This window comes from Somniosus microcephalus, chromosome 20 (genome assembly GCF_052327205.1).
Source record: "Somniosus microcephalus isolate GS21.2 chromosome 20, FLI_Smic_1.0, whole genome shotgun sequence".
In the NCBI taxonomy this organism is placed as follows: Eukaryota; Metazoa; Chordata; class Chondrichthyes; order Squaliformes; family Somniosidae; genus Somniosus; species Somniosus microcephalus.
Genome location: NC_141006.1, coordinates 22,259,940 through 22,273,390, shown reverse-complemented (window position 1 = coordinate 22,273,390; position 13,451 = coordinate 22,259,940). Strand labels below are relative to the sequence as shown.

General features: G+C 49.3%; 1 protein-coding gene across 4 annotated transcripts in view; it reads left to right on the top strand.

Moving 5' to 3' along the window:
• eva1ba (eva-1 homolog Ba (C. elegans)) overlaps window positions 1-13,451 on the top strand; it is a 98,896-nt gene that overhangs the window by 80,008 nt on the left and 5,437 nt on the right. For all 4 annotated transcript variants that reach the window (XM_085962390.1, XM_085962392.1, XM_085962391.1 and 1 more), the window contains 2 exons: window positions 2,430-2,616; window positions 10,120-10,252. In XM_085962390.1, the coding sequence (XP_085818516.1) occupies window positions 10,186-10,252 (67 nt within the window). In that variant the 5' untranslated portion in view covers window positions 2,430-2,616; window positions 10,120-10,185. The remainder of the gene's footprint in view (window positions 1-2,429; window positions 2,617-10,119; window positions 10,253-13,451) is intronic.

Genomic DNA, 13,451 nt, shown 5'->3' with positions numbered 1-13,451 from the left:
TGACTGACCTCTTATTCTGAGACTGTGACCCCTGGTTCTAGACTCCCCGGCCAGTGGAAACATCCTCCCTGCATCTACCCTGTAAGAATTTTGTATGTTTCAATGAGATCACCTCTCATTCTTCTAAACTCTAGAGAATATGGGGGAGAAATTGGGTGAGTAGCGCCACCTGTTAGCGCCTAAAGAGGCAGTCAGTGGCTGTAGCGCCACTGGCTGCGTCTGCGGCGATATTCAGTAGGGGCGCTAATGGTGGCGTTAGGCATTTGCGCTGCGCCGCCACCGATGACGGCATCGGTGTGCGCAGCGCCCCAATCATGCCCCATTCGCGATATTTGGTAGCGAACGCCGCAGTTGCGCTGCTCGCTACCCGCGCCCGGTTCACGGGGCCTTACTGTGCCGGCAGCGGCGCAAGTTAAGGTGGAGGTGCGGGGCGGCCGCTTTTTCGGCGGCCGCCTGCCAGCACCTCCGTCCCCGGCCTCCTAACCCCCCCCCCCCCCCCGCGGCATTGCCGGCTGTTTCCCGAGAGCCCGGCACTTCTCCTTGGTGCCAGGCTCATTTGCCGGCACTCGCGATCAGGGATCGCGCTGTTGCAGGCACCTCCCCCTTAACAGTGGGAGGAAGGCCTGCAGTACCGCAGCGTGCCGTGCCGCAGCATGTGGCGCTGCGGCACGTTGCACTGCGATAATCAGTTTCAGCGCCCTAAGAGGGACGCGGAGCGCCTCGAGCCTCGCCCCGTGTCCCTCGAGCGGCACTGAAACTGAATTTCTGGCGATTGGTATCACTCCGATCGCTGCGCTAAATCCTGCGCTCCGCCGACTTTTGCCCCACTTTGGCGCCCCAACCCAATTTCTAGGCCTATAGGCCTAGTCTACTCAATCTCTCCTCATAGGACAATCCCCTCATCCCAGGAACCAGTCTGGTGAACCTTCGTTGCCCTCCCTCTAAGGTTCACCAGATTTACATGCCTTCCTTTTACTTCATTCTCAGGATGTGGGCTTCATTGGCAAGGCTGGCATTTATTGTCCGTCCCTAAATTGATACAACTGAATGGCTTGCTAGGCCGCTTCAGAGAGCAGTTAGTCTGGGAATGGAGTCACATATAGGCCCGACCGGGTAAGGCCGGCAGGTTTCCTTCCCTAAAAGGTGCTAGTGAACCAGTTGGGTTTTTACGACGATCTGACAGCTTCGTGGTCTCTTACTGATACTAGTAGAGTACTTGGCACGTTACTAATGACCAAATGCTTGCAGGTACATACATAGTTCTCAGGCTGTGTACGTTTGAGTGGTATAACACATGGGCATGGGGTGAACTGGCCATATGGCAAATTGGGAGATATCCCCAGTGCCCCCGTGAATGGTTCCGTAGTGCTGCATTATCGGAGCCCCACCTTTTCCGTGACTATCCTGGAGAATTCCACAGCCTGTAGGGAGAGAGGACTGATGTCTCCTTCCATGGAGGCTTAAGTAGGGTCGCCAAGCCTCCCGGATTGCCCTGGAGTCTCTAGGAATTAAAGATTAATCTCCTGGACACTGCTGCAAGCAATCTATGAGAAAAATCTTAGAGTGAATAAAAAATATATCGGAGATGGAAGAATGGTTCTTTCACTGACGGTCAATGTTCATCCACTTGGGTAATGAAGGGCCTGTTCACTTTCCGATTGGCGCGGGAAGGTGGTGCGCTGCGAGTCGGGTGACCAATGGTGGGAGTGTGAGGGCGGGGCAGCTGGAGGCGAGACGTCATGTGATGAAACCTCCGGGAATACGTCCAACCAGAGTTGGGATCCCTAGGCTTAAGTCAAGCAGTGAGGGTGGGGCATGGTCTTGTCGGGCAATGAGTTTGGGCCTTTAATGGGCAGTACGCTGTGTGACCATCCCAAACATGGATTGATCTGGACTCCCTTTGACTGGAGGCTTTTGTGGGGCGGGGGAAGCGGGTGTGGTAGAATGGAGTGTGTACCTAGAGAGATTGCCTATGTCTCCTGGTGCTTTCCCAACGCCAGACTCCAAGCTGTGGGAGGAGGGAATGGGTCTTCTGGCTGCTAAGGAGAGGTGTGCACTGTTGTAAAAGCTAAGTATACATCAGTTGGGACCGGGCAATGATAAAGCCTTTAATGCTGAGTTTTAATTCCCCCTCGAGGTAATTCGCAAAAGAACCAGAGGGGAGATGAGCAGAAATTGTTTTACGCAGCGAGTTGTTGTGATCTGGAATGCACTGTCTGAAAGGGCGGTGGAAGCAGATTCAAGAGTAACTTTCAAAAGGGAATTGGATAAACACTCCAAGGTAAAAATTTGCAGGGCTACGGGGAAAGGGCAGGGGGAGTGGGACCAATTGGAGAGCTCTTTCAAAGAGCCGGCACAGGCATGATGGGCCGAATGGCCTCCTTCTGTGCTGTATGATTCTATGATTGGCTGTTTTCTTTGTTTCTCAGAACTTGAACACTGGAGGAAAGAAAGGGAAAGGTAAAAAGAAACTATTGGATGAAGCAATGTCGGCACCGCACCACATGGTTTGGAGTGTTATTTCTGTCTCTAGTTTACTGGGCAATGTGAACTGATCATCGTCAACACTCTCCTGCCTGGATTTCTCCAGCATATCTTACTGAATCCATCATTCCAGTGAGTAATCTCATCTATCCTAGACAATTTTTAAAGGGACAATGTTTATTGAAAAGGTTACATTAAGCTCCCTGGATGGCACCGTAGGTGATTGCACTATGTCAGTGGTTACTGAGTCCTACAGATTAGGAAGCTTCTTGATTCGCTCTGCGGTCTGGGCTGAGTTCATCGGGGTGATATGGCCTGCTTCAGGGACCCTCAGTTAATTTAAGGAAGATAAATCCGGCAGGGCTTCTGCCCCTGATCACTATGCTGTAAACATATTGTGTACCCCCATTCCAGATCTACCAGCTGGCCATGTCCCCACCCCCGACCAGCTGGCCACGCTCCCCCCCCAACCAGCTGGCCACGTTTCCCCCCCCTCTACCAGCTTACAGGTTTAATATTTTAAGCCTTTTAATGCCCAAGCATTATACATTGGCACACCTTGAAGTAAGTTAACTACTTCATATAACAAATTCCCAGAGGTTTAAAGTTCCGTCTGAGTAGCCTACTATTAAAAATGCAATAAATAAATAAAATAATTAATAAATAAAATCCACCATTGGACAATTTCTCCCGCACATCCTCCACAGTTTGGGAACCCCTGTTCTAGCTGATGGAGAGACTTTGAGGGGGCAAGAGGTGAGCTATTCCTAGCAGAATACTCCGCCTCTATGCTGTTCTTGTAGTTGCAGTGTTGATATTGCTGGTCCTGCTAATCTTGCTGGAAAGCAATCTGGAGCAGGAACCCTGGCTGATTTTTTTTTTCTTTCCTTACATATTCTAGGGTACAGTGAGACCAATTGTTGTGCAGCCAGCCTCCCTCCCTCCCCACCCAACTAGCTCAGCACAGACCGGGATCGAAGCTAGGACCTCGTTGGTCTATGTATGGCTCAGGACATCTCTTTTAAGACAGCCAACTTGACCTATTTTGCGTGTCGATTAATTGGACTGACTCGGATCAAGGTTCATTGTTAATGAAGGACAGAGCACTTGGCCACTCACAGAAGGGAACTAACGGTACAACTTACTGCTGGTGGGGGCGGTGAGGGGGTTGTGATTAATGAGGTTGTGGTGAAACAGTTCCAGAACCAGAAATTGTGAGCACTGTGCCTACTATTTGTGGTGCCATTGACGGGGGGTGTGTGATGTACTGGGACCGCCATGGGGGGGGGTCGAGACTAGGATGTCGGGCGCCAGAAGCTAGTAAAGGGCTGCTGATTGCCCTTAACGTGCTAAATCAGTTGAGGTACTTTTGATAGTCCTTGGAAAGATTGGCCTCTGGAGGCTCAGTACTGGGAGTTGCGATTAAGAAGGGAACACAATTGTTTTGCGTCCCCTGAAGTCTCTTGTCGCAACTGGGCGCTGAGCAACTGCAGCATTGCACAGACCTTCCAGTACATTACGGGGCTTTGGCCTGATGTGAATGATAACTGTGCACAGTTGGTGCAGTGAGTCCTCACAGGCTAGGCACTGCTCACTCATCATATTGGGTGTGGAGTGGGTCTCAAGCCTTTGCACCTAATTGTAGTGATCCTGGCATCAAATACATTACAGCACTTTGGGCACCAGCTTATTGGCCTCATAATCTACCGTTCACAAGATAATTTGAGAAGAAGGAGGCCATTCGAACCATCTTAATGCACCCATCCTGAAAGACCCTAAAGTTGTTCCATTGTAGTATAAACGATTCCAGGTTTTTTTTTCCCTCCGCTACTCTGATCGGGACTCCATTCCAAGTCTTGATCACTCTTTATATGAAGATGGACCTCTTGATATCAGTCCTAATGTTACCGTTTACCAGTTTGAACCTGGGTCCCCTTGCCCTACACTCGCAGATTAATTTAAACCAGATTAACCTTTTTCATACTTTGACCATCTTTAATTCCTCTATACAGTCACCTCTCGGGTGCCTCGCTTCCAGGTTGAAAAGCTACAAGTTTCTCCAGTCTTTCCTCCTAACACAAACCTTTGACACTAAAGATCAGCCTCATGGGTCTTCTCTGTATTCCCTCTAGGTCTTGAATGCCTCCCCTGTGTCTTGGTGACCAGAACAGGACACAGTACGCAAGGTGCAGACTGACAGTTTGATCACAAGTTTCTCTGACCTGTGTTCCACTGCTTTGACTATGTAGCTCAATGTTCTGTAGGTGTGTTGTCTGCAGCTCTGCATTGGTTGGACATTATGGGCTGGATTTTACTCACTGAGACAATTTGGGGGCGGGACTGCTGCCTTCCGGGTTCTAGTCCCACCCCCAGTGACGTCTGAAGCACAGACGCTATTTGCCCTGATTGGCCTTGTTAAGCCCGCCCTGCTGGCTTGCTGGCCACTTAAGGGAAAGCCGGTGTCAGATGACGTCAGTTGATGACGCTTCATCTGCTGGTTTTCATAAAGGCATATGCACCACACTTGCTTGACAAATGATCTGTCAGTGTTTGACAGCATTGAGGTGCTGTCAAACACTGACAATCACTGTCCAAAGGTGAGCCCTTGAACCCAGGCTCTCCAATTACTCTCTCCTTAGGATAAAACAGATGACAGCTGCAGCTGAGATTGCAGAAGCCATCTGTCACTTCTCCCGATGAGATGAGGCTACACAAACACTTCACAGCTTGTCACCTGCTGAAACATCTAACCACATTAAAAATTACTTTCACAACATCTCCTTATCTCTGATACTAACCAGTGTCCCATTGCATCCTTCACACCACTTCTGCAGCTGCCATCCAAACACCAACATAACAACAGACCCACAGCACGTCTCACTTACCCTGGTGGGGTTCCCCGATGTCGGGAAGCCCACAGCAGCTGTCAAAAAATTGGGAAAAGCCTCTTAACTGCCTGTTAACAGGCAGTTAAGTGGCTATAATTCTCTAACCGCCGCTAGGAGTCGGGTCCCTGCGCAAATCGGGGACCTGACTCCCGGGAAGATTGGTTGGAGGTGGGTTGGGAGCGAGTTTGGGACCCGCTCCCATTTTTGGGGATTTTCCCAGCAGTCCCGCCTCTAGACCCGCCTCCTCAGGGCTGATAAAATCCAGCCCCATGAGCCTACTGAGGCTCCCAAGTCTTTTGCGACTTCCTTAACTATTTCAGCACCATTTATGGAGTACGTGTGTTGCCCAGTTTCCCCTTCCTGTGTGCAGCAGTTTGCGGCCCTTATTTGCATTAAATGTCATCTGCTATTGTTCTGACTATTTACAGGTTCTCGCCGACCAATTTAGTAATTGGTGCTAACAGCCCTGTAAAGTCCCGTCTCTGAATATCGTCCAGAATTTCCCGCTGGCCGGCCCCAAGTTTTGCAGCTGTTATTTATTAATAATTCTCTGGTATCAATTCCAGAAATATACTCCAAATGGAAACACATCACAGAGGATTATTAATGATTAAAACAGACCCAGACAAATGAACCAAACCTATAGGTACCTGGGTAATTCAACACGCAGCTCTGACTGACTTCCTTTGCATCCAACTATACGCCACAGAATTTGAAACAAATATATGCGTGCACTTTCCTCCTCTCGAAGCCAGATGGAAACCATTTCTTTTTAAACGTTATTTTATTCCATCTCCAAACTGTAGGAACAAGAGAGTGTTCTGTGCTTGTAAGCCATGTGGGTTTAGTTGGTTAACCTCCAGCAGTCCCCCTACTTGCAGTTGCTAAGCCTCGGCTCTTGACAATCTGCTCCTATCCCCAGAGAGTGCACACGAGAAGAAAATTGTCCCCAAGGCTTATAACGAGACTACCAGTAATGATCCTTGCTAATCAGGCTGGTGGGCAGATAAGTGGGTAACTGTACAGCCCCCAGAAAGGACATTTACTTTATCCACTGACTGTAACGGATGGGAGGAGCCAAGGAATGCACATCGGAATTCTTATCTCCGAACCCTGTGATTAAAACAGAAGTTTTTTTTAAACTTTTGTAAAAGCTCAGCCAGAGTTCCAGGATTCTTTTAAAAAAAACAACACAAATTATAAATGGAAGTCTGAGGTTTCTCTCCATTGCCGCTGAACATCCCGTGCAAACACACACAATATTATTGGCCAATTCACAAGTGCGTAGGTGTGAATCTGTGGGCACACGGGCAAGCGATGACATCATGAGAAGGTGAAGTCAAAACATGTCAATATGCAGGCACGCACACACCCACACAGACACACGCACGCACAGACGCACACGCAGATGCACACGCAGACACAGTTGCACGCACAGATGCATGTCCAGATGCACACGCACACCCAGATGCACCCACACGCGCGCACAGATGCACACGCATGCCCAGATGCACCCGCACGCGTGCACAGATGCACACGCAGATACGTTCAGACCCAACGCCTCCCTCCTCCCAATTTAAAGGAAGTTCTGGAAGAAATCTTCCCTGCATCAATGTGGTGTTTCCATGATTGACACTGCCAATGAATGAGCAATTTTTACAGTTAACCATTTCCCACTAGGAGTTTGGTTGAGATTTCCCAAATGTCGTTCACTTGGGACCTGTACAAGGGTAGATTTTCACCAGACTCAGTTTGAAGATTGTCCGTTCAACACAAGGTCCTCGGTTCTACTGTTTGAACCAATTGTCACAAAAACCCATCTGGTTCACTGATGTCCTTTTAGGAAGGAAACTGGCCGTCCTTACTGGGTCAGGCCTATATGTGACTCCAGTCCCACAGCAACGTGGTTGACTCTTAACTGCCCTCTGAAGTGGCCCAGCAAACCACACCGTTGTTGTATCCAACCGCTACCTGCGGTTCGAGAAGAAGGCCCACCTCCACCTTCTCAGGGCAACTAGGGATGGGTAACAAATGAGGCCATGCCAGCAGCACCCACATGCCGAGAATGAAGTTTTAAGACATTGTATGTGCCATAAAGGTATTGGGGGTTATTCCATGAGACTCTGCTGCTGGCGAGTTCTCATTGGTGATGAGCGTCAATCTCAGACAGCGCTATAACAATGTAAACCAGAATCTTTGGCTAATCCTTAAATCCAGTGAGTTTCCGTACTGGCAGTGGAGCCTGATGAAAGCACCCCCATTATCTCCACTGTCTTGCACCTCGCTGCACGGGATTCCATTCCTGTCCTTTCCCAAGCCCCTGCTGATGTTGTTCTGTAATCAGCCATTAGGAGCAGTATGAGAACAACCCCAGTGATGTCCCACCCCACCAGATTGGTTTATAATGAAAACAAACTGGACTCATAAACATTCTTTGAGAACAAGAACGCACGCAATGAGCAGAGGCCACTTGACCCACCAAACCCAGTCTTCCCATTGGCCACGTGCAGTCTGGGCTATCATCAACTCTCTTGATCTCCTGAGGAAAGGTTCAGTTAAGTTTCTCGCTGTCCCACCAAAAGTAGACCAAGAAATCCTGCGGAATCCCACCCTAACCTTTCATAGTACATACTCAGCCAGTCGCTTTCCACACTTCCAAGCAACGTGGGGCTTCTAAGTTCCGCAAAGCAGTCAACCATCTCTATCCGCACCGACCCTTGTAACTAAGGCCACTGCTTTACAGCTTTTGCAAAAAAAGTGGGTGAAATCGTAAAATGCAATTCCCAAAACACCAGTAAAAATTCCCGGAATGCCATGTAATAAAAATGGATTTTAACTCCTCTAGACACCATCTACCAGTGACCCTGTTTACAGGGAACAGCAAACTCCTTTGCATTCCTCATACACAAGGTTTCTGCTTTCTGGTGTCACAGAGAAAGGGATAAAATCGCAGAATGTGATTCCCAAAACACCAGTAACAATCTTGAAATCTCATGTAATAGAATTGGATTTGTTCAGTCACTGTAAAGCAGTGATCTTGATTATAAATCTCAACACCCCCCCCCCCCCCCCCGATAGTCATTAGTTGATGGAGCATCACCCTGTTTAGCCGGGAGTCTGCTCCACTATTCAACGCGAGAGGATTACATTCCTTTTATTTGGACTTGAACATTTATCTCGTTCTTTAGTTTTCCTCTTTTCTCTGCCAGTTTTCTCCCCTGCTCCCTTTCCTCTCCTCTGCTCCTGAACTCGTTGACTCCGCACCGAGGTACCATTCCACAGACACCAAACCATCCAGAATATTGTCCGAGTGGCCATTGTCTATTACGTGAGCCTTGATGTTGGATGTCTATAGGATGTTCCACAGGCCGATCTACCTGCCTGACCAAGTGGGGGAAGGCTGCAGAGTAGAGGGCAGACGCTCCAGGAAGTGCACTTCCCCACAGAGCCAGCGGGTGCCTTGTTTTAGTATTTGTGCAGCCGTAACTCTAAGAGGCCCTTCCACGTCGAGTCTAATTGTAGCTTTTGAAAACTGCCCAGAAATATTTGGGAGCAATCCAAACAATGTGTTGTTTTATTTAAGTCGGTGGCTTTAACTCTGGGCTCATACATCAGGGGACCCAGAACACATCTACATTTTCCAAAGGGGAAAAGAAATGTTTGTTTATGCGTTTTTAATCTGTCGGGTTTTTTTTCCCCCCATCTGATCTGATGCCTCGCGTGTCATCCAACTTGTCAGTGTAAACACTTGGGGAGCATCATTGAGCAGCAGTTAGCAGTTCCTGAGGGGCTCGAACTTTGAGTGTTCTTCGCTCCAAAACTGCTTGACAGGAAATGTTCTGCCTGGACCAAGTTTTTGAATAAACTATGAATAAAATTGGCCTTGTGCAAACATTTGTTGACTTAAACTCCCTTTGCAATGCAAGCTAAACAAAAAAAAAAAAAACCCCATTACAAATGTTGAACCGATTTTGCTCACTAATGCCCGGTGCTCCAACCTCTTCGAAGACTTTGCTGTGTTTAGTGGCTCGGCACAACTGACCAGAGCGCCCCTGGTGTCTCGGTGAGCAACTGCATCCCCTGCCTCGTTGACTAGTTAAGCCCCTCATTCATGCTAGCACATCTCACCCAGAGGAGCAATGAGTTACTATAGTTGGCCTCACATGGCTGTGCCCCAGGGAAAGAGAAAAATGTCAGCTAGCATTCCAGCAACCCTGCTGGAAGGTATGATTGTGCGGACAACCTAGGAGCTGAAAATAATGCGCTGCATTGAGGCCCGTTGTCTAACCCCACACATGAATAACAACCTTTGAGCTCAATGATAGGGATGCCAACCCTTCAGGATTGCCCTGCAGCCTCCAGAGATTGAAGATTAATCTCCTCGACACTGAGCAACCCAGGAGAAAAATCTTAGAGCCATCAAAGAAAATGGTTTTTTTCATTTTCTTTGAACAGTTTTGTTTAATAGTTATAAAAATATTGGAGATGCAGTAAAAGGCTGTCTGACCGGGCGAGACGGGAGGTCATGTGATGAAAGCTCCAGGAATACATCCAATCAGAATTGGCCACCCACCCTACTCAGCACCAAGAGAATTGCCATCACCTAGGAAACCATAGCCCAGTATCGCATGCTCTTGGAATGTGAGCAGAGTGAGTGTTTCCCCCCCCCCCCCCCCCACCCCGTGTACCTGATCTGGCGGTACATCTTGACGGCCACAAGTAATGAAAGTACGTTCTATGTTTTCAGATCTTCAGACCCGAACGTGTCCTGGAGCAGACCCGTTGGTGAGTCTGCCGGCCATTGATCAACTAAATGGATATTCCAAAGGCAGAGATGACCCTCCTCACCAACAGCATCCAGGCCTACATGCACATCAAATGTAAGTACCCGGCTCCGGCACCTGCACCTGCTCTGTGCATCCAGGAGACTGCACATGAATGTCCCAAGACGCTGTTGGCCAAATCACAAGCCCGTAGGTGTGAATCTGTGGGAGAAACGGGCACCTGGGAAAGTGATGAGGAAAGTGAAGGCAAAACATGTACACAGACACACACTTACATGTACTTTCACTGCAGCTCATTGCCTTGAAGCTGGTGAAATAATCTCTCTTGATGGGTCAGTGTGCATTGTGTGTTTTGACACTAAGTTATGCCGATCAGGCAGACCCCGTGACGGGCTGAGCCAGCTGCTATGGGTCCGGGCATTCTGGTCGGCACTACGATTGACCCGAGTGTACCTGGGCTAGGAAAGGGGAAAAGAATCCGCTCCGTTTCCTATTCCACACCACGATGTGGTGACCTGCTGCACAAGTGTGTGGCGATGCTGGATAAGGCAACATCAAAAAAAGAAAAACTTGCATTTCTGTAATGCCTTTCACGACGTCCCAAAGCACTTTACAGTCAATGACGTTCTTTTTGAAGTGGAGTCACTGATGTGATGCAGGAAACACGGCAGTCAATTTGCGCACAGCAAGCTCCCACAAACAGCAATGTGATAATGACCAGATAATCTGTTTTAGTGATGTTGGTTGAGGGATAAATATTGTCCAGGACACCGGGGGGAACTCACCCTGTTCTTCTTTAAAATAGTGCCATGGGATCTTTTACATCCACCTGAGAGAGCAGACGTTTAACGTCTCATCCAAAACACAGCACCTCCAACAGTGCAGCACTGCCTCAGCACTGCACTGGAGTGTCAGCCTGGATTATGTGCCCAATTCTCTGGAGTGGGACTTGAACCCGTGACCTTCTGACTCCGAGGCAAGAGAGCTGCCACCTGAGCCACAGCTGACAACAGATCAGGAGCATCCACATAGCCAGCTCTTATCACACGGATTCCGAAAATCCGTAGGCCGTCTCCCCAGCATAGGGGCTGCGACGAGCCTGCCGAGAATCCCCGCTCCTCACCACGCCCAAGTATCTGGGCTCGGGGGAGGGAGGGGGGCGGGGTTGGGGAGGCTGCCTGACGTCCAAGCCACCGCCAGTTGCCGATGCCACCGTGGCCAACGTCTTTGGCAACCGCAAGGGCAGGGGCCGGCTGGAAACGCGGGACCGGGCAGCCACCTGTGTCTGCCGACACGACCGGCAGGAAAAGGCTTTGTAACGCGTAAGGGGGCCAATCTGCCCACTGAAATGTCAGCTTTTTTTTTTTTTGGAAAGTCCCGCATCCACCGCTGAGCTGGTCGATATACCTCACTCTCCCCCGATGTACTGGCCACTCAGTGAACCCAGGCCCAGGTCAAGGGAACTCTTGGCCTTGGGTTTCCTTTCCCCCCCCCTTCCCCAACCCCAAGGCTACTTCCCCCAGCCAACCCCACCCCTAGCATAAGGGGGTGGCATGTTTTGGATGGACAGAAGAACCCCTGGAAATTCAGCCATGAAGGCTGAGTCCGAGCCTATTTCCTGGGCCTCCCGAGGCACCTAGGAGTCTGCTGGAAAGGCCTCCAGAGCTTCGGGGTTCTTCGTTTGCTGGCACTCGCACCGTTAAATGGCGTTTGCTCCCATTTCTCCTGATTTGCCATGGATCTTTTGACCAAGTCCAAGGCAGACACGGTGGCATAGTGGTTAGCACTGTTGCCTCACAGCACCAGGGACCCGGGTTCGAATCCGGCCTCGGGCGACTGTCTGTGTGGAGTTTGCACATTCTCCCCGTGTTTGCGTGGGTTTCCTCCGGGTGCTCCGGTTTCCTCCCACAGTCCAAAGATGTGCGGGTTAGGTTGATTGGCTATGATAAATTGACCCTTAGTGTTAGGGGGATTAAATACGTGGGGTTACGGGGATAGGGTGGGATATGTGTTGGTGTGGGGGTTACGGTGATCGGGTGTGATATGTGTCGGTGCAGGCTCGATGGGCTGAAATGGCCTCTCTGCACTGTGGGGTTTCTGTGATTTCTGTGAAGTCGCCGTGGACTCTAGACAAAAAAAGGCATCAAGGGGCATTCTAGACACAAAAGGCATCAAGGGGCATTCTAGACACAAAAGGCAGTAAGGGGTATGGGGAGAGAGGGGGAATATGGTATTGAGATAGAGGATCAGCCATGATCATATTTAATGGCGGAGCAGGCTCGAAGGGCCGAATGGCCTGCTCCTGCTTCTATTTTTCTGTTTCTGTGGACAATCGGGAGAACGCCCCTCCTCCCGCCTCCGCAGAAATCCAACCCCTCACACACGGAGAACTGAGCGAGAGGTAACGGGGAACAGCTGCCTCCCTTGGTGGCCAAACCCCAGCTCCCAGAGCGGAGCGCAGGAGAGGGCTGAAAGAAAACGGGTTTGAACCGCAACGCTTGCATCTGAAATGAAACGTGTTTCAGTTGTTGCCGCTGCTGGGTTTCGAACGAGCTTCAGCCCAAACCACGCACAAGGCCCATAATTCAGCAGTAAATTGGCAGTCCCACTCGTAAAGGTCATTAAAGGCGAATAGAAATATCATTGTTACAGTTTGAGGACCTCTGGTCAAACTGCCAAAAGAATTTACTGCCCACTTAATCCAAAAGCTGCAGTTGTGAGGAACGTGTCATCCTGTATCAGTAACTCCCTTTAGTACCTAGAAACTTAATGAAGTATTCAGTTACAAGGTATCTTAAAGGGCATTTCACCCTGCATCTCATCCACATCAAACCTGGTGGCACCACTTGATGCAGAGACTAGCTGCAAAATAATTGTCATGTGACGTCTGCCCCTCCCCAGCACTCCGTTCTGATGGGAATGTACAGATCGAGGCACAGTTTAAAAACATGCCCGGTGCATTTCTCAACTTGTTCCCATAGATGAGATGAAGAGATGAAAGGCTAGTGTTCTAACCTACTGAGGCATTGAGTCCCTCGCTATGGTAGTGTAGTGGTTATGTTACTGGACTAATAAACCGAGAGGCCTGGACAAACAATCCAGAAAATGTAAGTTTAAATCCCATCATGGCAGTTTGAGAACTTGAATTCATTTTATATTTTAAAAAAAAGCTGGAAATAAAAAGCTGCTTTCAGTAAAACTGGTCATGAAGCTGTTGGATTGTCGCAAAAACCCAACTGGTTCACTGATGTCCCTCAGGGAAGGAAACCTGCTGTCCATGCCCAGCCTGTTTAAA